Source organism: Ostrea edulis, chromosome 4 (assembly GCF_947568905.1).
Source record: "Ostrea edulis chromosome 4, xbOstEdul1.1, whole genome shotgun sequence".
Lineage (NCBI taxonomy): Eukaryota > Metazoa > Mollusca > Bivalvia > Ostreida > Ostreidae > Ostrea > Ostrea edulis.
Window position 1 is genome coordinate 91,184,118 of NC_079167.1, and position 27,872 is coordinate 91,211,989.

A 27,872-nucleotide genomic window follows, 5' to 3' on the forward strand; every position below is an offset into this window, starting at 1 on the left:
GACGAACTAGATCGTTGCAACGCCCAAAGAATTTGCGAAATGCTGACTTCCATCGACACTGTTGAAACTTCTGTACCATCAACTTGTTTGTCAGTAGTTTGTCTCGATTTAAAAAACTGACCAAGCTCTTGCATATCGAATCAGTTGAGATATATAAACACCATATGCAGGGGATAGTGGAATATTGCTATATAAAAATGGGAAGTTGATATAGAATCGACAAATTAATAAAAAACGATTTTTGTTATAAGATGAAACGTCGTCAACATATCTAAATGTCGAGTTGAAGGACACAGGTAGAGGCTTTTGAATAAACTCTGCTTCATAAGAATATAGAAACAGGTAAGCTAACAAAGGAGCACAGTTCGTGTCCATGGGAATTCCAACAGACTGTTGGATCACTAAAAACCACGAATATATTATCAATGAGGAACTCTAGCATATTCTTTTTTATTTCAACTTTGTTTAACAAAGTAATGTTTTGGATGACTGATTACTAGATATGAATATTTCCGTTTTTGTTGAAGAAGGATGATGATATGATGTCAAAAAGTCTAGTCTTTAATTTATCGTGAGGAATGGTCGTGTAAACTGTTGAAAAGTCATACGTGTCGATGTTGTTGATTTGCGAAAAGTTTTGTGATTTCAACTTTACTAAAGTTCTTCAATTTTTTTTTAGAATCCACATTTGATTTGCACCACTTCTGGCATATGTTGTAGCACAGTACGTTTGATGTTTCTCCTTCACAGCTGTTAATATTTTCGTGAGGAGCAAAGATGGGGGCTTAGTAGAGCACTTACTGGATCCAGCAATGCATCTTTGTAAGCGTTTTTGTGAAGTTTAGGAATCCAGTATAGGTACGGTAACTCATATGCATCCATCCCATTGACTAGGTTATTAAATGTGTCTAAAACTGAAGCAAGATTTTGAAGAATTTCATCTTTTGAAGGGGCAGCTGTGGTATAAGTAGGATTACCAAATGTGGAATTAATTTCAAGTTCGTTTAAAACACAGTTGTGATAATGAGCCTTACAAACAAAGACACGGATCTCTGCACACACCAGAGGTGGAATCAGATGTCTAAGAGGATTAAGCATTCCTTGTTGACTAGACACACCTGCTATGAGCCCTTTATCTTTATCAGTTAAACCGAGTAATCTGTAGTCAAAATCAGTTTGTAAAGAACGGCCTAACAATGTTTGGTTGTTTGTTTTACGTCCTGTTGAGAATTTTTCACTTGTATCAAGACGTCACCAGTTGTAGGTGAAGTATCACAAATTTAGACCCACCGGTATGCTTAGAGCTTACGGTCGTAACAGTGAGGGTTCTTTAACGTGCCAACGCCTACCGTGACACGGGAACTCCGTTTATACCGTCATACCCGAAAGACGTTATTTTCACTTCTAACTGCCGAGCGTTTGGCGAAGGAGTAATCACTCCTTTTTTACATCTTAGGTTTGACGCGGCCATGGCACGAGCTGGGCTTCTATACAGTGGAAATGAAACATGTCAGATAATATTCGACCTAACGACAGATTGTATTTGTAAATAAAATCATTTTAACGACCAAAGATAAATTCTTACAGTATAGAATAATCTTGAAAATACAACTTTTTACTTATCTGTGAAAATTCTGGCTCACTTAATAAACTGGGAAATGCTATCCCCAGTAACACAACACCTGGATATGACAAATTAGGAAATGTTAAGTAACGCTATCCCAGTAACACAGCAATACTGCTTCGCTAGAGAGCTAGCTTTTCTAGTGATGTGGTAGAGTGTCTCTCTTTATTACGCAAGTTAAGCAACGGCGAGCGTGATCAGTACTTGGCTGGGTGACCGCTACACGAGCGTGATCAGCACTTGGCTGGGTGACCGCTACACGAGCGTGATCAGCACTTGGCTGGGTGACCGCTACACGAGCGTGATCAGCACTTGGCTGGGTGACCGCTACACGAGCGTGATCAGCACTTGGCTGGGTGACCGCTACACGAGCGTGATCAGCACTTGGCTGGGTGACCGCTACACGTTACACTACTATTATTTCTGTCGTAATTCCCAGACGTTAAAATAAATGAACTATATTTGTTCACAACTGCAGCGCGTTCATCATGGTCGATCGATTATATATAGTTTAACGTCCCGCTCGATAATTCTTCACTCAGATAGAGACGTCATCATAATACATTGTCGGTGAAGGGCTACAAAATTTAGATCTATGCTCAGCGTTTTCGGTCTTTCAGCAGGGAGGGGTCTCTATCGTGCCACACCTGCTGTGATACGGGGTCTCGATTTTTGCGGTCTCATCCAAAGGATTACCTCATTTAGTCGCCTCTGACGACAAACAAAGGGTACTGAGGACCTATTCTAACCCGGACCCCCCCCCCCCCCCCCTCGAGAAAATGACTATCATTAAAAGTTATAAAGATATCAGAGGCAAAAATATTGGAAATTTTAATCTCATCTCAAATTAATCAAATTGTAGTTGTTCACAATTGTCTGAAAACAGGGTTTGCTTCATCTGGAGTTTGTAAACACTAAACAGATCGTTGAAATGATGACGTCCATGGCGCAATATTTTATCTCCTGGAATTGAAGAGTTACTGTTAAATATTACTAATATATAGTATTTCCACATATCTACTTCTGTATCGCTAATTTAAACAACAGTCAGAAGACGCTCGCCGGGAAGTATGACTATACAGTCTGCTTAACATATCCCCTTTAGTTCAAGAGGTTGATGTTTTTGAAAAATATATTAAAGTCCAAGGTCACAAGGTCAAGGGTTTTTATACTATATCAAAGACCTAGTCACGAGACATCTGAATATGAAATATCAAATCCCTATCCCATGGCTTCAAAAGATATAGCAAAGGTTAATGTTGTTTGAAAAGTAGGTCAAAGTCCCTGGTAAATAGTTCTGGTTCCAAAAACAATGTCTTGTATTGAGGTATCTACATTTGAAACACTAAAGTCCTATCACACTTGGATCAAAAGATAAAACCACGTTTTTTGAAAAGTAGGTCAAAATTCAGGCAAAGGTCATTAGGTCAATATCTTGGTACTAAAACAAAGGTTTCTTCATGAGGCATCTAAATGTGAAATAGCAAAGCCTTATCCCTATTAATTCAAAAGCTATAGCCCAGGTAAATGTTTTTAAAAGGTAGGGTAAAGTCCAAAGTGAAGGTCACAAGGTCCAAAGTTTTGGTACCAAACGAAAAGTATCTTCATTAGGCATATAAATGTGAAATATCAAAACCCTATTCCTCTTGGTTCAAAATATATAGCCCAGGTTAAAGTTTTTTTTTTAAAAGTAGATCAAAGTTCATAGTAAAGGTCACTAGGTCAAAAGTATTGGTATCAAAAGAAAGGTATCTTCATGAAGCATCTATACATGAAATATCATAGTCATATCCCTATAACGTATGAGTGGCATATAAAAATACACAATCAATCATATCCCCATTGATTCAAACGATATCATCCAGGTTTAATTTTTATTGAAAAAGTAGGTCAAAGTCCAAGGTCATAAGTCTTGGTACCAAAACGAAGGTCTCTTCATGAGGTATTCATATATGAAATATCAGAACCCTATCCCCTGGTTCAACAGATATATAGCTCAGGTTAAAGTTTTTGAATAGTAGGTCAAAGTCCACAGTAAAGATCACTAGGTCAAAAGTATTGGTACCAAAAGAAAGGTATTTTCCTGAGGCATCTACATGTATATGTAAACATCAAAACCCTTATCTCCCTTAGTTCAAAAGATATAGCCCAGGTTAAAGTTATTTCCTTAAAGTGTGACGCCGAAACCGGGGTCATACTAATAGCCTTTCGGACAGTAGAAACTACTGTCCGAAGAGCTATTATTATGCCCCAAGCCAAAAACAGTCTTTAGAAACTCTTCAATTTCGGGAGATAAAATATTGCGCCATGAAAGTCATCATTTCAACGGAAAATTTAGTGGTAGTTTTATTGAGGAATTTACATACCAAGACGTGAAGTAATGCAGGATTAATAGTGTTAAAGAGTTGGTTTAATAGTCAAATCACTTATTGGAAGCGAGTGGCAATGTCACCTAGGTGCACATTAAAATTGCTAAAACCGTCCGTAGCTGAATGTAAATTTCCAGACATGAATTATGAAGGACTGCTCCGAGATTCGGCGAAGGCGTCATTCCAAGTATCCAGCCGAGCCGAATCTCAGCCATGTTTAGGGTGTGGTTTGTCCAATTCGAAATGGCGACGGTCGCAACGTTTCATTATTTAAATGCTCCACACTTTGAACATATTTTATTTGAAATATTTTTTATGAATATCACTTACAGGTTAACCACTATTGATACTGCTCGACTTTAAATTCCGTGTAACGCTGTGGGGAAAATGCAGTGATGATATACGTACCAATGTTTAGTTTTCTGATACATCTTTTTCGGGTCCCTAATTTAAATGAAAACCAATCGATGCATGTAGTATTATGTAGATACATAAGATCAAGATGAGGTGGCAAAGGATATTTTCTACTTAAGAGTATCCGTCAATTTTTTTTTTATGAGATGCAGTGTGTTTGAAGGTCGTTATGTGTTACAGAATTACTAAAATGATTTTATTGATGAATAGTCAGAGAGCAATCTCCCGTTGAAGAAAATATGATGCGAGTCTCGTACATGTAAGACATGAGGGTCAGAAGTCCAATGCGAAACTTAAAGTTAGCTATAAGGCTTCAAACATTGTAAAACAATTCACATACAGAATGCATTAAAAATAGATAATTGACAGCGCTCTTTCGGGAAAGGAGGCGCGCGAGACTTACAAGGACTATTGTCCCTTTGTTTACTAGTGTTACTGTATTACTGTTAGGTTTCAGTGTATTTTATCTTTACGCTTAAGTTGTATAGTGTAGGCTTTAGGTAACCAGTCGACAGGAGATGCTTACTCCTCCTAGGCACCTGATCCCACCTGTGGTGTGTCCAGGGGTCCGTGTTTGTCCAACTCTCGATTTTGTAGTGCTTATAGGAGTTATGAGACTGATCGCAGTTCGTTATCCTTTCATATATTTACTATTTGTCATTTTTAATACAACACGAAGAACCGACTAGACCTGCCTACACATCAGTGGGTGACATTGAATTTACTTTGAATATTACAACACTACATCTTTCATAACTTTCTGTTTTTTGACGTTAGCTATCCTAATCAAACATTAGGCAGTCTGCAAAATCAATTATTTTCCTAGCGGTCATTACCTTTTCGTGGTTTAATAAAAATAAACATGTGTGTGCGGACTTGACTTCTTGGTTGAGGTATTTTTTGTGTTTATTGTAGTTCAGTTTCTGATATTTGTGAAGATTTAAATTCGTGGGTATGACTGCATCACAATAACAGCGAAAACATCCCTCCCCCGAAAATTAGTATTGTACAGTATTTCACATGCGTAACGTTTACAAAATTACATATTTTAGCATTTATTTCTTTGATAAAATTTCTATATATAAAAAAATTATATGTAAAATAGAAAAAAAGAAAAGAAAAGTATAAGTATGGGGGGGGGGGGGGATCCTATCACATGCTAAACAACATTTTCACAGTAAAAAATATGCTGACTTGGATTATTATGATCACATATATAAGAACATTTGTCCTTCGACACTCTTAAAGCACTCGTCAGTCGATATATAAATTTTATCATACTGATACATACACTGCAAGTTTTTATCCTAGTGATCAAACTACTACATATAGTGTAAAATATAATTTGCACCATTGAGTTATTCAACTTAACATCACTGCAAGACAATAGACATTGTAATAATTGAATTCTGGAGAGATGGAATAGTAAAAATTGATTGTAAGAAGCACGACACATCGTTACGATTCTTCAACTCCGACTTCCTCTTCTGGAAGAGGGAGGCTCTGTACCACGTGACCAGACAACATACTCTGTAAAAGTGGATCATGTGACATGCTCTCTTCCTCCTCCTTTCGTACATCCTCTAAATCTTCCTCTTCGATGCTGTCTTGGGGAGAGAGTCTCCGAATGGAATTAGCGCTACTGTCGCTTCCTAAACTCAAGCTTCGTTTGTCCGGAGCCAATCTGTCTCGTCGTCTTTCCTCAAAATACTTGACATCCGAATGTTTTCTATGAAGTCTTTGTTTTGGTAAATGAATCCTAGGTTGACTCGCAGAGCGAAACCTATTTTCTAATGCCGGATCAAACCTTAGAAATTCCTGGAACACTGTATTGGTTTTTTCATCTATAGAATAATCACGAGTAGAATGTGGCCTTTCTTTGTGGTCCTTATTTGACTTGAACAATCGAGAAAACATCGAGAACTTGCTAGAAGGCGAAGCGACTTTTATACTTTCAAATGACTGCTGATCAGATTTCGAATCACTCTCGGGTTCGTTAATGCTTTCATACACTTGTACCATTTGTCGTTCTCTACGATATTCTCGTCTTTTTCGAGAGGCAGTTTTGCCTGTGCGTCTATCAAAGTAGGCGCGTTCACCGGAAGATCCGCTCTCCGGAAGGGAGTGCGCATGAACAAATACTTTCTCACTTACTGGTTCTAATTCAACAATTTCTTCTTCAATCTCACCTGTAGTATGATTTCTCTTGAATAAATGTGAAGGATGTTGAGTCTCTAGTGACTTGTATCCACTATCCGCCTTCATCTGAATCAGTTTGTGGTTTTGGCTCTCTGTTGTACTGTCTGTATTGTCCGTCGTCGACTCAAAGGAAGTTGATGTCACTTCCGGTCTACTAGTGTCTGAGCGATCACCGTCGGTATCTGCTGTGGTAATGCTATCAAAACTATTTTCAGCATTAGGGGAGCAGTGTATTGAACGTTGCTCGCTCCGCCGCTCTAGAATATTTTTATATTTCTGACGTCTCTTCTCTGACGCAGGGTTCAAAATCATTGAGTTTGATTCTCCAGTTGGCTCTGTTTCAACAGAACTACACCTTTCATCTTTCACTTGACCATTAGGACTTGCTCTAGAATCGAACACTTTTTGAACATCTGCATCAGGTGACTGGTCTGGTGATGTCATATCCTCCATGCGTATCGTATCACTACACTCCTCCTCTTCTTCAAAGGTAGTTCTCAGATTCCAAAGTTCGCGATATTTTTGTGTACCGTTAATGGTTTCATTGTCGTCGCTGTCATCAATCCTTAGGGTGTCCATTTCAAACTCTTCAAAGAATTCCAAACTGTCTAGGTTCTCGTCATTTAACTGTTCAATGCTACCTGTGTCATTATAGCATACTTTGCTGCTGCTTGAAGACCCAAGCTCTGATATGGCATCAAAATCAGTGTTATAGAAGGGACCTTTGAATTCCGTTATTTGGAGGACATCATAATCTCCAATGTCGTGGTAACTCCGAGATCTTCTTTCTTCTTGTTTATGCTCATATTCAGTTGACGCAGCGTCCATACTTTGTGAATACAACTTAAAGCGCCAATGTTTCTTCTCGCTCACTGACGGCTTGAACTTCGGTAAACTTTTAAGTGGTTTGTTATCCAATGCGTTGTGGTGTATTTCTACAGCCACCTCAGTTTTAAGAGGGGTGCTTGATGGGGAGGGAGATTCATTCCCGCTGTATCTGCGGGCCCTTGAGTCCCCCTCACTCACTACGGATTCCTTTACTTTGTCTGAGAGTGGTTGTTCCGGTAGATCGCGTCCATCAGAAACTTCAGTGTTTCTTGACCCCAGGGAAAGCTGGCGAGGGACGACTTTTCCTATCCTGGATCGTTTTAGATGATGGAAATCTCCATCGGTGTATCTATTTTTAAAAAAGAATCTTTGATTTTTAAATTCAATGTGCAAAATATTATAAAAAACATTTTTAAAATCTTTCGTTTCATCTTCCGCAAATAGATATAGTTCACATGATTTATCGACTTTAAGGTAAATAGCTTAATGAGTTGCTTTTTATACTTACAATACAAATTCATCAGAAATTTTAATTGCAAAAGTATTGAAATTGATCCCCTCAAAAATAATAAGAATTTTCCATTATGAATTGCTGATAATCTTTACATACAATATTGATTCATTCTGTAAACGTACCCAAGGAATAATAATGAATCGCAAATAGAGTATGTACGTCATTCTCTCGTGCTTTCCCCATTAATTTAACAGTACGAATGGTATAAGAATTCCGTTTTACAGTAGAGTATTACTGTAACGAATACAGTTACATGTGTACAGCGAATACCTTGTTTTATGACATTAATGTTCATTTTCCCAGCGAAACAAAATAACCAAAATATATATCGAGTTTTATGGCGGACTTCACATATCAATGAAATAAAGTTTTCATTTGTTTCGACTTTTGATATTCAGTCAATGATAAGTTATTACTGCTGTGGTAAATGTTCATATACTTTATTTATGGATAACTATCTCTTTTTCTCCGATTGCCAATATTATTCAATTTTAAAATACAGTCTTTTAGCACAAGTTTGTAATAAATATTCCCATTATTTACATTTTCTCTATACTATGAGCAGAGCTATATATATGAATTTAAAAACAGATTGTGGTATTTACTTTATATCAACAGGTCATATTATACACCTTTCTACAAATAAATTGAAATGATATGACGCATGATAATTGCGTGTTGTGTTTCTAATTGATATGGTAAACTGGCATAACGTGTGTGTGAACCTGTATGAATCGTATGCTGCATATCTACACAACAGAATGTATTAAAATACAGTGAAAATTATAATTACACTTCCTGATGACCTTCTATTTGTATGCCATCTGTAATAACAAATGATTTCTGTGGTTCGTTAGATTGCTTTGTGTATTATACCAGCACATCTCAAAATTGAAGTTGAATCGTCCTGAACCTACTCTGGACTGGGTTTGAATTATTGGACTGTGGGGATGTTCAGGTGCTTCTCTTTTGTTTGCATTACAGTATATTATCAGTAAAGCCCTACTTTTAATGTCATGCCGCCACCATAAAACTCGCTAAATTTTAATATAATCCACGTGATATTCCGCGTCACGATAAGTGTCTTTCGATTCTGCGTATTCAGGTTTCACGGTACGTTGTACGTTTACAGTAATGATGAGTTTGAACACGGTGAACGACAGTGACAAGGCAATGAAGGTGATCAAACTGCTGAGTTTACTTCCTCTGCACTGTTGCATACCGTGTTAATATCAATGCTAATATTTCACATACAAAGATGATTGTTCTGAACACGGCCATTTCTATCAGTAGTTACTTAGCTTAAACAATATAAGATTGCACGATTTTGGTATTGATTTTGCACAAAACGAACTCGTACAGACATGTGATCTAGATGTATATTGTGATCATATTTTGACATTCTTTTTCTCTACAGATAGCATCATCTATTTGATATAGATAGTTTCTCCAATATGTGGATTATATTGAATTTTGTGCTCACAGAAATGGTAAAAATATACTTGTACGAAGTGAGTTTTGTTTCCCAAGGATCGATTTCTAGTCCTAAATAACACAGTTTTGACCTACAAAAACGTCTCTCGTCATACAAGTCGCTGGCAAGATGTATAAATCTCACTGTCGTAAATTATCTTGAAATAGCTCAATGTCAAGGAATCAATATGACTTTGACTGATTAGAAGTTCATCTCGTCAACGAAGATAAAAACTGTTGGTTCGTGAAAGTGCATATATTATGTTTCCCTGCAATAACATTCATATCATCCGCGAAAGTTTCGGTAACTATTTCAGAAATTATTAATGAACATGTGCAAAATTGCTGTGTTTACTTTGTAACATCACATTACGACACTCCATGCCATTTCATGCACATCAAAACATTTTATTCCGACATTATTTTATAACTTTTCCAGATGTTAATGACATGTATACAGATAACAATAAAGAGACAAAAGGTAGTGTGACGTCATAGTCACATTGCCGTCAGAGTTGCCCGGATTTCGAAAGGGGAAATAATTATTAGTTGTGCAGATAGTGGGATCATGGGAAGCACAGTCACCGAGCAGTTTGATCAAACCTTCTTCCTTTGCGCAGGTGCTGACTGGGCGGAAGATCGTCCAACTGGAAGGATACTCGCCTCGAGGCTTTGTCGTTAGTTGGTTCCTCGGTATTAGAATTTGGTTCCTCTTTGGAATACTCTAGATTACCAAGATCATTCTTATAGTCATCTGGAAAATGATTGATAGGGTTTAGAATAGATAAATTTTATATTGTATAAATGTATCAATGACACTACTTCAATCAATGTTCAAGTATCAAAAATATTAAGTAAGTGAATGATTGTTAATTAGTTTAGATTCATTCTAACCTTTTTCAAAGTCTGACTTCAGTTTTGTTGTTTCAGATGCTTCGTAGAAGAGTTGATCTGTTTCTCTAGTAAGAAAAAAATTAAGGGTTGGATAAAGACGAAATAGGTAAAGTGATACAATGACTTAAATCCTTACCACAGTTGCCGTAGATAAAAATCTAGTGCTGCTCATGTTTTTCGTGAGGAACGACCATTAAATCGTACAGTTTGAGGATAATAAAGATATCTATGAAAGTAACCCTATATCTTTTAATATATAGTTATTACTGTTTGTGGCGTACGTTATTTTTAAAATGTGTTAGTTGATCCTGAATTAGATTTTAGGCATAATCCAATAATTTATTAACTTTTGACTGTGGTCGTGTCGCGGGCTGGAGAGAATCCCGTCTAATGATCCGGTACTGGGGTCCGAAAACAGGTCAGAATGAACGTTTTCATATTTCGAGGTCGGTGACGTCACACTCCTTTCTATGTCATTAATGTTGATGGAGTCACTGGTGTTGAATCTAAAAACGAAAGACGCAAGGTTCTGAACAATAAAACAAACACTGATACGGAATTATTGTACTATTCCGTGGTACACGTATTATCATGAAATATCATAAAGCCGCTTATTTCAAGTGTGTCTAAATTTCGCTGATTTCATGGTCACGCCCTCTAAGAATTCGAGATATGATTTTAAATACCTTGACAGTGAGATAGCGGTCAACAAAATTGCACTGTTTTATAATTCTAAGGAGGGCCGCTTCCTTCGTTATATTCCATATTATCACTTTCAGGATTATACAATTCATTGTACATGTATTTACCCTCTTCTTGATTTGGACCTTTCTGAGCAGCATTTACAACAGAAGAGAACGGCCACAACAATCACCACGCCTCCTACCACCCCCGTCACCAGGATAATTAGCGTGACGTAAGTAGGCACAGCCTGTCCGGAACCGGAATCAAAGCTCTGAATCAAAAGTAAACACAGAAGCGTTTTATGAAACCTTGATTTTTAATTAATGCCCGAAACATTAGTTTTTCGTCACCAATAGGTATGTAAATTCGCCATCTATTATTTGATATCTAGTTCCTTCTCTCGGATACATAGAATCTATGTTTTTAATGTAATTCTTTAAAACATCTCCTGAAAATTTACCAAAAGTTTGTGTAAATTTCTTAATTGCCATACGATATCTAACGTAATTCATTTGCATAAGTTTAATGTTTTAATATAACCCTGCAATTTTGTTTAAAGTGCACTCAGAATCAAAGACGAGGTAGATTGTCTAAAATTGGTGATATGTACGATAGGATTACTAAGAAATGAATTTTATGGCGTTCTATGTCCTCTGTGGAGAAATCGAACGAATGTAATACATGATATTCGAATTTTACAATTCAATACTTATTTATCAAATTAAATCAACCTACTCTGTCTGATATATCCGTTCCTTGAGGCATCCTGCAAAGAAAGAATACTCTATAAAAATGTTTTTAAAAGGTTACTTTTTGAACAATTTGAAATATTCTTTATAATGAACAATTGCGATTTCCTTCTAATGAAACAGAATTTAAATCCCTGACTTTAAGGCATATTGTAATAGAAGTCACATACTCGTATAACTTTCATTCATATGTCGATTCGATATATCCCTGTGAGCTCGAAATAAAAGACACCACAGAGTCGTCCACTTCTGCTTCATACTTAGATATTTTATTGAAAATAGACATTAACGGCAAACTGACAACTCAACTGTATGACAAACGGGATGATTTCAGCTTCTCTATCGTCAACTTCCTATATTTAGTAGCAATATTACAATATCACCTGCATATGGTGTTTATATCTCTCAACTGATTCGATACGCAAGAGCTTGTTCTGCGTATGGTCAGTTTTTAAATCGAGGTAAGCTACTGACAAACAAGTTGATGGTACAGGGATTTCAACAGTCTCGATTGAAGTCAGCATTTCGCAAATTCTATGGTCGCTATAACGATCAGTTTTTAAATCGATGCAACCTACTGACAAACAAGTTGATGGTACAGGGGTTTTGAACAACAGTCTCGATTGAAGTCAGCATTTCGGAAATTCTATGGTCGTTATAACGATCTAGTTCGTCAATACAACCTATCAATGGGTCAAATGCTGTATGACGTGTTTCATACCGATTGTTAGGTCGTTCTTGGCACACTGATTTTGACTACGGATAACCCCGTTTACCTGATCAGGATATAGGGCTCATGACGGGTGTGACCGGTCGACAGGGGATGCTTACTCCTCCTAGACACCTGGTCCCACCTCCAGTGTGTTCAAGGGTCCGTGTTTGCTCAACTATCTATTTTATATTGCTTATAGGAGTTAGGAGATTGATCACTGCTCATTATCTTCACCTTTCATACACTGCTTTATACACACACATACATTTATACACACAGACACACACATCCATACACATACATGTAAATACATATGAATATTTTGAGATATTTTATATGATGATGATGAATTTACATCCCTGGCTTTCAGGCACATTGTAATAGAAGGCTTTCACAGACACTCCTTTAGAGATGGATAGATGGACATAACACTAAAGACAAACAGCACTCTTATATTCAAAGTGACAGGTCTACAAACTATGTTCAAAGTCAAGAGATACATTATATAAAGCACCAAAGTGACCCAACGTCGCGAACAAAGGAAATTGTGAAATTTTCGAGATAATCCGTCCCTTCAGCTGATTACATGTAGAAACAAATGAACAAAGACCGCACATACTCCAAGCTAAACTAACTAAAGTTAGCGTGTATAACAGACTACATGATTGTTGCACGGATAAAAGATCGAACTTGATAGAACACGTCCGATCAGTCGAACAATCTAATTGCAATGTGATCTCCAATTACCCAGACCTAATTAAGGATCCAACCGTGATCCTTTTGAATAGTAAACCATAGCATTCGACAAGTATCTATTCCATTACATTCAAAGAACCCCATTAATTCCATGACAGTGTGTGTGTTGTTTGTCATAGTAGATGTTTTAAAGGGGAAAAGTGTAGGTTAAAGGTTGCTTGTAAATATAATGATGATAATGCTTTACGACCAGTCACTAGTCTTCTCCCAAGGCCTTCTGTCAATAAAGATAATCATATAAAACATGAATAAATACATGTGTAAAATAAAATATCATAATCACAAATTAATTCGACATTGCTTTTCATATTTGCGTGCTGCTTTGGTACAGGTAAATCATTCAATGAAATGACAGCAGAGTAACGAAGAGGTTCGATAAAGTTTGAAAGACGACAAACAGAAGTCATAGTTTGATTCAGATCGATGATTTGATTATTGCATAGGAAATTAAACCTGGAGCACCAATAAGTAAGGTGGGAGTTGAACAGGACAAATTTATTGACAGTGCGTTATTCCTGGATTGTGAGGTGAGACATTCACGTTTCTCAAAGGGGGGGGGGGACTGAAGGCACACACCAGGGGAGCATTTAAAATATACTTTGCAGCACGTTTACGAATCCTATCAAGATTTGTTTAGGAAATATTACATGTACCCCAAACTGCTAAAAAAAAAATAATCAAACCTATGCAACATTCTTCGTCATAAAAAGTTGTGTTGTATTACAACATATTTCAAGTTCAACTCGAAATCTTGTATTTCCTACAGATATACTTCTACTACTGCATCCAAAATTTTTAATTACAAACAAACCTTGCAATGCTTAGATAGAGACCATCTTCTACTTAACCCACCTACGTGTTCTTAAGTCATTACTAGTGATGATGATATAGTTAAAATGAGGACCTGAAATCACTTATTTTAAAAAGGTCCTGAATTCAGAGAACCTCGGTCTTTCAATTGGTGACAGGACTTCATCTCTATTATGAATTCTGTCGACAATTATGCCAGAGGATGGGCTTAATATGAAAAAGATGAACTTGGTACTTCGTCAGAATGGATAAATGTTAAAATCCCGTATTTGACACATCAAAACAAAAGTACGTACCAGTAAACCAGAAGTGATAAAAGAATTAGTTAGGTTAAATGATGAATATGTTTTGGTTCCAGCTGACAAAACTTGTAACAACATTGTCTTTGTTTGCAAGACTCATTATTACAACTCAGTCTGACTAAAGCCAGCCCCTACTAAATCACTTCGTTAGGTGCGGGCTTACAACTGTATTTTAAACGAACTTGGCATTAATTCCACATATGGTAATCGTAATTAAACTCCAACTGCTCTTTCAAACCATGATATGCTTCAAAAGCATTCTTCAGTTTTAGATAAAAGGTGACGATAACGAACAGTAATCAATCTCATAACTCCTATAAGCAATACAATATAGATAGTTGGGCAAACACGGATCCCTGGACACACCTGGGGTGGGTTCAGGTGCCTAGGAGGAGTAAGCATCCCCTGTCGACCGGTCAAACCCGCCGTGAGCCCTATATCCTTATCAGGTAAACGGAGATCTCCGTAGTCAAAATCGGTGTGCCAAGAACGGCCTAACAATCGGTATGAAACACGATACATTTAATATCCCAGTCAATGGGTCGAACGACTATAAGTTATCGTACCTATATTGGATTCCTACACTTCACAAAAACCTTTACAAAGAAAGATAGATTGCTGGATCGAGTAAATGTTCTACCAAGCCCCTATCTTTGCTTTTCACGAAAATATTAATATCTGTGAAGGAGAAACTTCAAACGTACTGTGCCATAACATATGCCAGAAGTGGTGTAAATCAAACTTTTAGTAAATTTAAAATCGCAAAGCTTCTCAAATGAACAACATCAAAACGTATGACTTTTCAACACTTTACACGACCATTCCTCACAATAAATTAAAGACTAGACTTTTTGATATCATAAACAGTTGCCTCTTCAACAAAAATGGAAAACGGAAATATTCATATCTAGTTATCAGACTGTTGGAAGACGACGGAGATGTCAATGAAGAACTCAGCATCTTTTTAATATCAATTTCAGAGTATTCGTGCGTAAAATCAGAGTGGTGTTTAACAAAGTATTTTGAATGACTGATCACTAGATATCACTAAAAGTTCTGTCATATTTTGTGGCACAATACAATTGAAGTTTCTCCTTCACAGCTGTTAATATTTTCGTGAAAAGCAAAGATAGGGGCTCTGTATAACATATGCTGGTACAGACAATCAGCAAAGTATCCTCGTTTGTAAGGGCTTTTGTGATGTTTAGGAATCCAATATAGGTGCAGCTGAAGTATAGGCACAACTACCAAATGGGGAATTAAGCAAAGTTCGTTTAAAATACAGTTGTAATAATGAGTCTTACAAAGACGATATTGTTACACGCTTTGTCAGCTGGAACCAAATGATATTCCTCATGTAACATATCTAATTATTTTTAGTAAATACAAAAGAATAGATGGTACGCACTTGTGTTTCGATGCGTCTAATATTCCTCTTATAGTGTTTATCCATTCTGACGAAGTACCAAGTTCATATTTAGCCCACCGTCTGGCATAATCTTCAACAGAATTCATAATAGAGATGAAGTTCTGTCGCCAATTGAAAGACCGAGGTTCGCTGAATTCAGAACCTTTTGAAATAAGTGATTTCAGTCCTCATTTTTAACTATACCAACATCACCAGTAATGACATGTCCAGCTGGACTATATATCAACATCACCAGTAATGACATGTCCAACTGGACTATATATCAACATCACCAGTAATGACATGTCCAGCTGGACTATATATCAACATCACCAGTAATGACATGTCCAGCTGGACTTTATCAACATCACCAGTAATGACATGTCCAGCTGGACTTTATCAACATCACCAGTAATGACATGTCCAGCTGGACTATATATCAACATCACCAGTAATGACATGTCCAGCTGGACTATATATCAACATCACCAGTAATGACACGTCCAGCCGGACTATATATCAACATCACCAGTAATGACACGTCCAGCTGGACTATATATCAACATCACCAGTAATGACATGTCCAGCTGGACTATATATCAACATCACCAGTAATGACATGTCCAGCTGGACTTTATATCAACATCACCAGTAATGACATGTCCAGCCGGACTATATATCAACATCACCAGTAATGACATGTCCAGCCGGACTATATATCAACATCACCAGTAATGACATGTCCAGCTGGACTATATATCAACATCACCAGTAATGACATGTCCAGCCGGACTATATATCAACATCACCAGTAATGACACGTCCAGCCGGACTTTAGTTGAAAGAAGACGACAAACATGAACATGTAGGTGGATTGTATCTAAGATTGTCTATACCTAGGCACTGTAAACATGTAGGTGGATTGTATCTAAGATTGTCTATACCTAGGCACTGTAAACATGTAGGTGGATTGTATATAAGATTGTCTATACCTAGGCACTGTAAACATGTAGGTGGATTGTATCTAAGATTGTCTATACCTAGGCACTGTAAACATGTAGGTGGATTGTATCTAAGACTGTCAATACCTAGGCACTGTAAAGTTTGTAATTTTAAAAATGCAACAGTAGAGGTACATTTGTAGGAAATACAGGGTGCAGATGTGAACTTGAAATGACTGAATTTTGTGATGACGAAGAATGTTATCTATTCCTTTGTTAGTAAATCTAAGTGTAAGGATTCAGAAAGAATTTCAGCCTAATTCCAAATCGTTAAACTATACGTACTATATTTCCATATACAATGTATTTATAAACACGTTGTTTACAATTACGGTGCATTCATGAGGAAATGACTAAGAGTATCTCTCTTTCCCATCTCTTTATGTCGTCTTTCTTTTTGTCTTAACTCTATACAAAGCGTGCTGATCTGCGACACTAGACAATGTTTATATTTCCAATGTACACATGGTAATGAACGTCATTTCCTCATGAATGCACTGCAATTATAAGCAATGCACTTATAAATACAAGTAAATATGGTAGATTTATTTTAAAGACTGGTAAGTTCGACAAAATTGAATGTAGAATACGAATATAAGACATAAACTTTTTTTTTAAAACTATATACATGAGGATATGAAATGAACGCTCCACGCCAACATACTTTTCATGAAGCGCTATGATTGCGATTAATTGTTCATGAAGTATGTCAACGTGCAACATTGCCATTGATACCCTAGTGTGTTCTCAAAAATGAAATTTATTTCTTAAGTAGAGAAAATGATAAAGTAAAATTCAGTTCTCAACCAATAAGCATCAAGTTATCTGAACTTTTGAAAAAATATGTGCACAGTTGCTAATATCCAAGTTTCTTCGTAAACATTCAGGAAAGTGTACATGCGTCACTTCCTTCTATCAAATCGGAATCTCGAAACAAATCATTACGCGTAGGACCGGACACAAGTCGATAGAAAGCATCCGGAAGTATAAAAGACCCCCGTCTGGTGTGCTGCTTGAAGTTTCGGATGTGTTGGAAGCGGGAATTCCGTCGGCGTGGGTTGATTGTCAATCTGAAGCTCGAATTGAACACTAGTATTGACAGTGCATCCCATTACTTTGCAATGATAATTGTGTGTCGTTACTCAATTGTTTAACTATATACATGTGTATGTACATAATATAAGTGCAGTGTATGTACGTGCATGATACCAATGCTGTCCATTAAGTTTTTCTTTAATTTGGTACAACTAGTATGGATGAATGATTTTGAATAAAAATATGCAGATTGTTATTATATCTCATTATTATATTCTATCTTTTCCTGATTTTATGGACCGAGTTTATAGAAAGTGCGAGTTTTGCAGATACATGTAGCTCACACTTTTAACATCAGAAAGCACACTTACATGTAAGTATTGTAACATCAGAAAGCAAACTTACATGTAAGTATTGTAAAGCACTTACATGTAACTATTGTAACATCAGAAAGCCCACTTACATGTAAGTATTGTAACATCAGAAAGCAAACTTACATGTAAGTATTGTAACATCAGAAAGCAAACTTACATGTAACTATTGTAAAGCACTTACATGTAACTATTGTAACATCAGAAAGCCCACTTACATGTAAGTATTGTAACATCAGAAAGCACACTTACATGTAAGTATTGTAACATCAGAAAGCAAACTTACATGTAACTATTGTAACATCAGAAAGCAAACTTACATGTAACTATTGTAAAGCACTTACATGTAACTATTGTAACATCAGAAAGCACACTTACATGTAACTATTGTAACATTGTAAAGCACACTTACATGTAACTATTGTAACATCAGAAAGCACACTTACATGTAAGTATTGTAACATCAGAAAGCAAACTTACATGTAACTATTGTAAAGCACTTACATGTAACTATTGTAACATCAGAAAGCACACTTACATGTAACTATTGTAACATCAGAAAGCACAATTACATGTAACTATTGTAAAGCACTTACATGTAACTATTGTAACATCAGAAAGCACACTTACATGTAACTATTGTAACATCAGAAAGCAAACTTACATGTAACTATTGTAAAGCACTTACATGTAACTATTGTAACATCAGAAAGCACACTTACATGTAACTATTGTAAAGCACACTTACATGTAACTATTGTAACATTGTAAAGCACACTTACATGTAACTATTGTAACATCAGAAAGCACACTTACATGTAACTATTGTAACATTGTAAAGCACACTTACATGTAACTATTGTAACATCAGAAAGCACACTTACATGTAACTATTGTAACATCAGAAAGCAAACTTACATGTAACTATTGTAAAGCACTTACATGTAACTATTGTAACATCAGAAAGCACACTTACATGTAACTATTGTAACATTGTAAAGCACACTTACATGTAACTATTGTAACATCAGAAAGCACACTTACATGTAACTATTGTAAAGCACACTTACATGTACCTATTGTAATACAATGGTGGTTATAGTACGATTTCTTTCGCCTTTGTGATGAATTGGAAGATTCTTACTGACGCCTGAGAAGATTCTTACTGACACCTGAGAAGATTCTTACTGATCCTGAGAAGATCCTTACTTACGCCTGGGAAGATTCTTACTGACGCCTGAGAAGATCCTTACTGACGCCTGGAAAGATTCTTACTGACGCCTGGGAAGATTCTTACTGACGCCTGGGAAGATCCTTACTGACGCCTTAGAAGATTCTTACTGACGCCTGAGAAGATTCTTACTGACGCCTTAGAAGATTCTTACTGACGCCTGAGAAGATTCTTACTGACGCCTGGGAAAATTATTACTGACGCCTGAGAAAATTCTTACTGACGCCTGAAAAGATTCTTACTGACGCCTGAGAAGATTCTTACTGACGTCTTGGACAATTCTTACTGACGCCTGAGAATATTCTTACTGACGCCTGAGAAGATCCTTACTGACGCCTGGGAAGATTCTTAATGACGCCTGGGAAGATTCTTACTGACGCCTGGGAAGATTCTTACTGACACCTGAGAAGATTCTTACTGACACCTGAGAAGATTCTTACTGACGCCTGGGAAGATTCTTACTGACACCTGAGAAGATTCTTACTGACGCCTGGGAAGATCCTTACTGACGTCTTAGAAGATTCTTACTGACGCCTGAAAAGATCCTTACTGACACCTGGGAAAATTCTTACTGACGCCTGAGAAGATTCTTACTGACGCCTGGGAAGATCCTTACTGACGCCTGAGAAGATTCTTACTGACACCTGAGAAGATTCTTACTGACGCGGCCGCCTTGGACAATTCTTACTGACGCCGTAGAAGATTCTTACTGACGCCTGAGAAGATTCTTACTGACGCCTTAGAAGATTCTTACTGACGTTTGGGAATATCCTTATTGACGCCTGGGAAGATCTTTACTGACCCCTGAGAAGATTCTTACTGACGCCTGGGAAGATCCGAAAGCGCTACATAACTATCTCCATGTTTCGACGTTATTTATAATATTGACTTAAATACTTGCATTTTGATTAACCGGTATCAAGTTTACGTCTAAACATTAAAAAACCTGTCACTGTAATAAACTGTATACAAAATCATATTTTTCATTCTTTGAAAAAATGGGTCCGTACATTTACCTCATTACACGGACATGTGTAATCATAAATAGTATATAGTGTTCATGATGATACTTGTGATAGATGTTAATTGAGTCGTATACGTACCAGTACAGCTGGGCCAAGTTATGATATTGCCGTTTTAATTTTATATTTTTATTTCCGTACATAAAACACTAAACTTTCGCATGCAAACTTGCCGTTTTAGACTTCTCTGTTCTCTTTAGAGACATTACAATTGGTTATTTTATTTGTGTAAAATCATCCGAGGTAATTAAAACAATGGCAATAAAATCGGTAACACGGAACAAACAGTGCGTTGAGCACATTCTTCATTAAATATACCGCTCTTTTTCTGGCAACCAGAATAATTAAAATATGAAATACCAAATACTTCCGTATCTAAGCGAAGCCTTCTATCAGAATCTTGATAAATACAGTGTCTACTTTATCGGATGGGAATTCCGACAAAAATGAAAGTAGAATGTTTATTTCACATTTGAAAATATTTGAAAATATATGAGGGTATGAACTGCAACTCTCCGCGCCGATATTAGTGCTTCATGAAAAGTTCATGCATGACGGGGATGCAGTGATGCAGTTCATACATGTACCTCCATGTATTCTCAAAAATGAAATTCATATACTATCCATATAAAGAGTAATGTTCATAGCTCACACACACACACACACATCTATCTATCTATCTATCTATCTATAAAGTCTCTTTTTTTCGAAGTAAAATATATATATATAAAAAAAAAAAAAAAAAAAAAAAACAACTCTAAGCACTTTGTAGAAATATTTCGACTGTGTTACCGGTCTTCTTCCGTCGTGTTTATCTCTCATAGCAACGTAACACACGACTACATACACGAAAGTACTATATATATATATATAATCTCGATGCCATCATCAAAATATATAATTTCATATACATTTTAAGAGATCCATCAGCGAGAAAATAATACCAATATTACATAAAATATTTTGCAAATCGGACAATTAATAAAAATATACTAGTTATCAGGGCTTTTATTTGAAAAGAATTCATTATTAATGTCCACATGGTTACGTGTCAATCAAAGTACTGAATGTAGGAGTGCAAAACGGCGTGATTCCCGCATTATCAGCTCTCTCCCTCAGCTACATGACTGTACAAGTCTGTAAAAACAACTACCAACAAAACGATTCCAATATTGTTGACTTTGCAAAGGACACAGGAAAATATATAGCAATCATTCCCACGCAAGTTATTCGACCCTATTAATCCTGACGGTTTTAAACCAATAACGGTGTTATTGAGTGCCGTCATTGATAATGCCAAACTTATTAGGAGATGATTATTTTCTTCAAAAGAGTTGATCATATAAAACTGAGGACCACCCACGCCATTGTGACGTCATATTCAGTACCAAAGAAAATGTAGGAGGATGTCAAGCACGCATCGTCTACAGAAATGTTGTATCGATTTTAGATTTCTTCAGATGTTTCCCGCGGCCGGTCTCTAGAATTAGACTTGGTCACCTGATGATGGTTCACGTGATACGACGTGGGTTCTCACTGGCAGTGAGCGGAATGTCAGAAAATATCACTTTACCGCCAATGCACACCATATCCTCTCAAAGTGCGTTTTCCCACCTTAATTCTCAATCATATCTGTGTGTAAATATTAGATGCGCAAAACAAACGCAGTTTTGACATGAAATCCACTCCCTTGATCACTATTCATGATCTTGTGGTTTTCTCAAATTGTATCCCGACTCACTGTGGTTGCGAAAGTGGGAAGCTGGGTCTTTATATTGTATAAAAACATAAAACTCCAATACCGACCCTGTAAACATATCAAAACGTTGGTCATGTACCTTTAAGCCAACATTTCTGACATTTCTATTTTAGCTTTATGTTCTTCACCGTCTCACCATATGTCAACGTTGTGTCTAAACCCAGACGTTGTGGATCAATATCATATATTTTTGTTGGCATCGTATATTCATCATGTCACAAACACTATTACATGTAAATCATGGCAGACATGTATTCCTATGACTAAACTGATATATGAAATCTAAGGATGACAGTACGACTTAAAAAGCAGCCCAGTACTTATCCGTGAATAACTCGATAAAGCTTACTCTTTGTGAAATCCATCCTCAATAACCGATGTATTCTAATATACGAGTCATTTTAAGGGAACAACATATACGTGCGCTATACTTTTCAACCATGAACAAACCAAAGAGCCTTTCGATTAAGCTCAGTCGGTAGAGCGCTCGCTTCGAGTTTGAAAGGTTATAGGTTCGAACTTCCTCCGCACTAGACCCGAGGCGTCAAAAGAGGTAACAAATGAAAGGCGAAGATAACCAACACTGATCAATTACATAACTTCTATATGGAATACAAAATAAAGAGCTGGGCAAACACGGACCCCTGGACACACCAGAGGTGGGATCAGGTGCCTAGGAGGAGTAAGCATCCCCTGTCGACCGGTCACACAACAATTATTCCTTCGTCAAGAGCTCGTCATTAGAAGTAAAAGTTGTGAGTCTCTCGGATGAAATCTTTAAAATGAGGTCACGAGTGAGGGTGGACGTCGACACGAACGCAACCTCATTGATAAATGACCCACACACCTCACTTATGTTCACAAGGTCACGATTGCAGCAAATTCACCTACGGCTAATGGCATGTCTGTATAGGTAAACATTTATTGGAGGACGTTAATTAAGTTTAAAAACAAAACCTTAAAATTAAAAACACTATATACATGTACATTATTTCGGGTCTCATTTTGTAAACAGACTAATGCATCTTAATGTTGATATTGACGGTGAATATCGTGCGGAATACTGCCCAGCAGCTTCGGTTCGTTTTTACTGCACATAAATAAACACTATAAAGAGTCAAGTCTGACTGAAACTTTTGCACCTGCAGAGAACATTTAAGGTCAAATAGTCGGGTGAACTCATCGTACTTTTCTATAAATCTTAAATCTCGGCTGAGATTCGGTTTGCCTGAATATTTGGACTGACGCCTTCACCGAATCTCGGAACAGTCCTTCATAATTCATGTCTGGAAATTTACTTTCAGCTTCAGTCAGTTCTAGCAATTAATGTGCACTTAGGTGATACTGCTGTTCGCTTCAGTTAAGTGATTTGACTGTTAAACTAAATCTCTATCACTATTAATGCTGTATTACGTACCGTCTAAATATGTAAATTCCATAAAATAAACCATCACTAATTTTTCCGTTCAAATGAAGACTTCTATGGCGCAATATTGAAGAGTTCCTATAGTTTGTTTTTTGAATTAGCGAAATGCAAGTAGGTATGTAAAGATACGATGTATCAGTAACTAGATAAAGCAGACTATAGGAACTCTTCAATTCCAGGAGATAAAATATTGTACCATGGAAATCTTCATTTGAACGGAAAATGTAGTGTCTGTTTTCATTTTGGGATTTTTATACCTAAATGGAAAGTAATACAGCATTAATAGTGATAGAGATTTAGTTTAACAGTCAAATCACTTATTTGAAGCGAACAGCAGTGTCACCTAAGTGCATTTTTAATTGTTAGAAGTGGCCGAAGCTGAAAGTAAATTTCCAGACATAAATTATGAAGGACTGCTCCGAGATTCGGTGAAGGCGTCGGTCAAAATATTCAGCCGAGCCGAATCTCAACTGAGATTATATAAATCTATGACATGTGCTGGATAACATTTTTCTTAATAACAATGTTGAAACAACTGCTTTCTTCACAAAATTTTACATTTGTAATAAACAAAAATAAAAAAAAACCACGTTAATCTTTCATCCCACTCTCGATTGATACAGAGGGTAAAATTGGCAATATTCCCTATCAATCTCAGTATTGTGATTTCTGATAATCAATCTAAAACAAATACCCGGATGTGCATGAAGTTTAGTATGTAGTTCAACATTGAAATATACATTCATTCCAAGAGGTCGATATTCTCTGACTCAGACAAATGCGCCCAGGCTCAGTTCGAGGACAATATCGGCCTCCTTGCCAAAGTTTAACTTGAAATTTTAACATATTGAAGTTAGTTGAATCACCATGGGCCATGTACGATAAAGACCGATCGACTGCTTCGACGTCATATTAAGTCTCTCCACAATCCATCCCACAGACTGGCGATGCTTTGCACCATGCACGTGATTACCATTTAAACATATCACATTTCTAAAGCTGTAATCTCCAGCATGAATGAGACCGCCTAAATGCTCGAGTAATTGATTCACAAGTGTTAGTAAGACGTGTAGTTGAAATTACTCTTGCTAAAATGGACGGCTCAAAGGTTTGTATTTCAAAAATCTTACTCGGGCACTTTTAGAACTTCGACACGAAGCACCTCAAAATAAGGATAAAACCTCGAAACGATAAGAAACACCCGAAACATCAACACGAAACAAAACGACACGCAACACCTTAATTCGACAAGAAACACCTCAAATCGATAGGAAACATCTTAAGCGACACGAAACATTTCAAAACGACACGAATCAAAACGACACCCAACACCTCAATTCGACAAGAAACGACAAGCAACACCTCAATTCGACAAGAAACGACAAGCAACACCTCAATTCGACAAGAAACGACAAGCAACACCTTAAAACGACAGGAAACACCTCAAAACGACAGGAAACACCTCAAAACGACAGGAAACATCTCAAATCGACAGAAACACCTCAAATCGACAGAAACACCTCAAAACGACAAGCAACACCTCAAATCGACAGAAACATCTCAAAACGACAAGCAACACTTAAAAATAGCATGAAACACCTCAAATCGCCAGGAAACACCTCAAATCGACAGAAACACCTCAAATCGCCAGGAAACACCTCAAATCGACAGAAAACACCTCAAATCGACAGAAACACCTCAAAACGACAAGCAACACTTAAAAATAGCAGGAAACACCTCAAATCGATAGGAAACACCTCAAAACGACACGAAACATCTAATGACGACGTGATGACTTAACTCTGGTCATCTCGTTTCGTATTCGTACTGTCAACTGTAGACTTCAAAGTTTGTAAATGGAATAGGATATTGTACACAATACAAAAATCTCCCTGATGACCAGAGGATGCATGGGACTTGGTGGACATTTAATACGAGGTCCCGTGTCCTTCACAACCATAAATCAAACAAACATACATGTACATACTGCTACTGGAAGGAAAAGACTGCCCTCCTTATTAACAAGCATGGGTTATATGCTGCTCTGAAGCATGAAATACTGAAAATGCGGTGAATCCAGATGGAGGTATGTAATAGCTGTTTCTTAATGAATAGTTCTAATGATCTACATGTGAAAATGAACGTTGGCTGTCAATAGTAAAAATTTATTATCGCGTTCGTAAAGAAGGTATAATTCAAACTTGGGCAGCTAAACGACAACTGCATTACCACAAGGGACACACTGTACTGAAATTTTTATTTGACTTTTCTACTCTCTGCTTCTATCGCTTGCAGTGTTGAGGTTATATTATTAAAGAAGCCCTACAGAAGAGTAAACGACAAACCTCAGACTGTATGGTATGGCATGTTGACACGTCTGCAGGACCGCCTTGACATAGCAGTGAAATCCCTTCACCTCCGTCACTTATCATCCAATGGTATTTACCAGAGACACGACATAATGCTCATCCATTGATGAAAATTATTCCAAATCAAAGAGAGGCTTTTTCGTCATTCGTTTTTCGATGTGTTTCTCTCGCGCTGTTCTGTAATGGATCGATATCACCTCGGATTCTGTCTGTTTTACAGTGGTGGCGACACTGTCAATGATTAGCTATATAGTGACGGAATATCCTGAAAATGTTATAATGAAAAAACGTTATAATGAAAAAACGTCAAATAATAAATTTAAAAAGTAAAAAAAAAACAAAAAACCGTTATTGGTGATTTGCTTTATTTCAGCGCATTTTTATCATTCCTTTAAATTCTGATTCCTACTGAATGAATTTCATGAACGTTCAGAAGGCGAGAATCGATCCGTTTTTAATAGTTTTGGTACACCTACACTTATTTCCTAGAATGCATGTTAATTCCCATTAATGTTGCATGACGTGATATTGTATCTGAAAGCCCTTGTCAATCTTGTGTTTGGAACCGTCTCTCTTCATACCAGAAAATGCAAAATCAGATTTGACAAGTCCCCATTACTGGCCTAATAACCCAATTTATGCACTTTGGGGGAAAAAATACATGATTACAAAATCGTATGATATCCCTAACGTTGATTTCAGAGACCACTCGGAATAGTTACTTTAAATGTACAGGTATAATACCTCATATTCCACTGCTACTAGACGAGTCATCCTCATCGATCGCTCCTCGCTGCTGTGTCTAAACTTTAATTATTGTTTGAATATTTGCTGCTCGAAATCTTACCGGTTTAATGGGCGGTTTTCCCAAACTCCATACCATCTATATTTTATGATGAAATCAATATTATTAGATTTGTTACACACACTTTTCTAATTCTTGAAATGATGGCGAGATCGGAATGGAAGCTCTAGACAGATAATTAAACCTTTTCTTCTCTCCGTTCCTAATGTTAAACATCGACTGCCTTCTTTTCGAATGTCCTCACTAAATTTTGCGATAAAGCGGGCATCATTAAGGGGATAACTCACGGTAAAACACAGAGGTGTTTCGAGAGGACAGATGGAAGAGTGTTTCATGATTTCCCCAGAACACGTTCAAATATCGATTTCTGAATCTGTCGCGAAAAAACGGGACGACTCCAATATTTATTAATTCATTGAATGGTATGATTTTTAATCTACATGTATAATCCTTTTGCAAATGTACGTTCAGGGGTTAAAACAGTGTAAACTTTTCTTTTAAACATGGAAGAGTGTAGGCACTTATCAGATGGTAAAACAAACCAATATATGACATATGGCAGGCTAAATGCTGGGCAATTGTCGAGTTACGTAAGTAGACAATATTAATCATCTCTCCGCACGTAGCAAAATGGTCTCCAATTATCATTGATCTGGGAAAATGATAACATTTATCTAAAAAATAATACACTAAACACTTAATTGTGTCACCAAGATGGCAGAATCTCGGAATGGTCAGTGACCTGCATATTAGTATGCGATATAAACATCTTTGAATGCCATGAATAAGCAAAATAATGAAGCCCTGGTTCTAACAACTTTGTGATCCTCTTCTATAACACAATAGAATTTGTCATACATTTGATTTCCATTTTGTACTTACAACAAATGCATTTGTGGAAATGGATGTACATCAGATACAAAAATAGTTAAAGCACATTGTTCTGTTATGTATATTTCGTAACTATCAATTGTAAAAAGCATAACTTTTTAAAGAAAGAAAAGATTTACTTACGAAATTAATTTCATTTCTGAAAATAAATGCGAGTATGAACTGCAACTCTTCATACCGGTATGCACCAAGAATTACAATTGTTCTACTTTCATTTAGAGTTGGA

The 27,872-nt window shown here is 36.8% G+C and overlaps 1 protein-coding gene across 3 annotated transcripts; it reads right to left on the reverse strand.

Annotated features, from left to right (window-relative positions):
• Positions 1-5,452: 5,452 nt before the first annotated feature.
• LOC125668561 (uncharacterized) lies at positions 5,453-27,872 on the reverse strand. 3 transcript variants are annotated; one of them, XM_048902838.2, is made up of 8 exons: positions 27,770-27,872; positions 25,927-26,215; positions 11,735-11,765; positions 11,125-11,270; positions 10,663-10,821; positions 10,316-10,380; positions 10,085-10,175; positions 5,453-7,783 (listed from the first exon to the last, which is right to left on the reverse strand). In XM_048902838.2, the coding sequence occupies exons 3-8, from the start codon at positions 11,762-11,764 to the stop codon at positions 5,866-5,868; spliced, it is 2,409 nt and encodes an 802-aa protein (XP_048758795.2). In that variant the 5' UTR covers position 11,765; positions 25,927-26,215; positions 27,770-27,872; the 3' UTR covers positions 5,453-5,865. The 3 variants fall into 3 exon arrangements, with proteins under 3 accessions (XP_048758795.2, XP_056020260.1, XP_048758794.2); XM_056164285.1 differs by lacking the exon at positions 27,770-27,872 and adding an exon at positions 26,798-27,214; XM_048902837.2 differs by lacking the exon at positions 27,770-27,872 and having other exon boundaries at positions 25,927-26,416.

Bases quoted from the DNA above. Each gene is read 5' to 3' on its own strand.
- LOC125668561 (XM_048902838.2), bottom strand. From the start codon at position 11,764: ATGCCTCAAGGAACGGATATATCAGACAGA. The intron at 10,176-10,315 runs GTTAGAATGAAT...ATCATTTTCCAG, and splicing joins GAAGTCAGACTTTGAAAAAG to ATGACTATAAGAATGATCTT. The intron at 7,784-10,084 runs GCGAGTATCCTT...TTTTAAAAATAG, and splicing joins ACTAACGACAAAGCCTCGAG to ATACACCGATGGAGATTTCC.